The 1,146-nt window shown below is 63.4% G+C and overlaps 2 protein-coding genes across 3 annotated transcripts in view; both read right to left on the bottom strand.

Moving 5' to 3' along the window:
• Window positions 1-1,096, bottom strand: part of LOC110392070 — a 4,625-nt gene extending 3,529 nt beyond the window's left edge. Inside the window, exon 1 of one of the 2 annotated variants that reach the window (XM_021384027.1) lies at window positions 922-1,096. In XM_021384027.1, coding sequence (XP_021239702.1) covers window positions 922-1,017 — 96 coding nt within the window. In that variant the 5' untranslated portion in view covers window positions 1,018-1,096. Of the gene's footprint in view, window positions 1-2; window positions 259-921 lie in introns of those variants that run through there. The other variant, XM_021384028.1, reaches the window with a different exon arrangement.
• On the bottom strand, window positions 258-687 carry LOC110392071 (serine/threonine-protein phosphatase 5-like). The gene has a single exon (XM_021384029.1). It carries the CDS (start codon window positions 591-593, stop codon window positions 288-290), a length of 306 nt encoding a protein of 101 aa, XP_021239704.1. The 5' UTR covers window positions 594-687; the 3' UTR covers window positions 258-287.
• Window positions 1,097-1,146: the final 50 nt, after the last annotated feature.

Raw genomic sequence — 1,146 nt, 5'->3', positions numbered from 1 at the left:
GGCCACCAAGACATGGGGCCACCAAGACTTGGGGCCACCACGATACGGAGAAACCAAGACATGGGGCCACCAAGACATGGGGCCACCAAGACTTGAGGACACCAAGACTTGAGGACACCGGGGACACCAAGACATGAGGACGTCATGACATGGGCACACCAAGACATGGAGAAACCAAGACATGGGGCCACCACGCCATGGGGACACCGGGGACACCGCCACATGGGGACCCGCCAGCAGGAGACCCCCGGGGCTTCTCCCCCCCCGCTCCCCCCCGCCGCGGGCGCTCACCAGTAGTTGGGTGCCGAGAAGACGGTGACGCATTTCCCGTCGTGGGCCACCTCGTAGCCCTCGGGCTTCACCTCGTGGCTGCGGATGATGTAGTCCAGGCGGTTCCGTTCCAGGAAGCTCTTGGTGACGTCGGGCCCGAACTGGCAGCTCACCCCGCGCTTGCTGACGGAGCGGCCGTTCTGCGGGGACGCGGCGGACGACGGGACGGACGGACGGGGACATGGGGACGGAGACGGGGGGAGACGTCCGCCGAGGTGACGCCGTGAGATGGGGACGGCGGGGACATCGAGGTGTGGGGGCATTGAGGTGTGGGGTCACCGGGACATGGGGACAGTGGGGACATGGGGACACCAGGACATGGGGACACCACGACATGGGGGCACCACGACATGGGGACACCAGGGACATGGGGACACTGGGACACGGGGACATCACGACATGGGGACACCAAGGACATGGGGACACTGGGACATGGGGACATCACAACATGGGGACATCAAGACATGGGGACACTGGGACATGGGGACACCAGGGACATGGGGACACCAAGACATGGGGACACTGGGGACATGGGGACACCAGGGACATGGGGACACCAGGGACATGGGGACATCATGACATGGGGACACTGGGACATGGGGACACCACAACATGGGGACACCACAACATGGGGACACAAGGGACACTACGACATGGGGACACTGAGACATGGGGACACCGGGACATGAGGACACCAGGACATGGGGACACCAGGACACGAGGACATCATGACATGGGGACACCAGGGACATGGGGACACCAAGACATGAGGACACTGGGACACCATGGGGACACCAAAACATGGGGACACCATGA

This window comes from Numida meleagris, unplaced genomic scaffold (assembly GCF_002078875.1).
Source record: "Numida meleagris isolate 19003 breed g44 Domestic line unplaced genomic scaffold, NumMel1.0 unplaced_Scaffold913, whole genome shotgun sequence".
Lineage (NCBI taxonomy): Eukaryota > Metazoa > Chordata > Aves > Galliformes > Numididae > Numida > Numida meleagris.
Note: the sequence above shows the minus strand (reverse complement) of the source record. Positions and strands in the feature narration are given on the sequence as shown.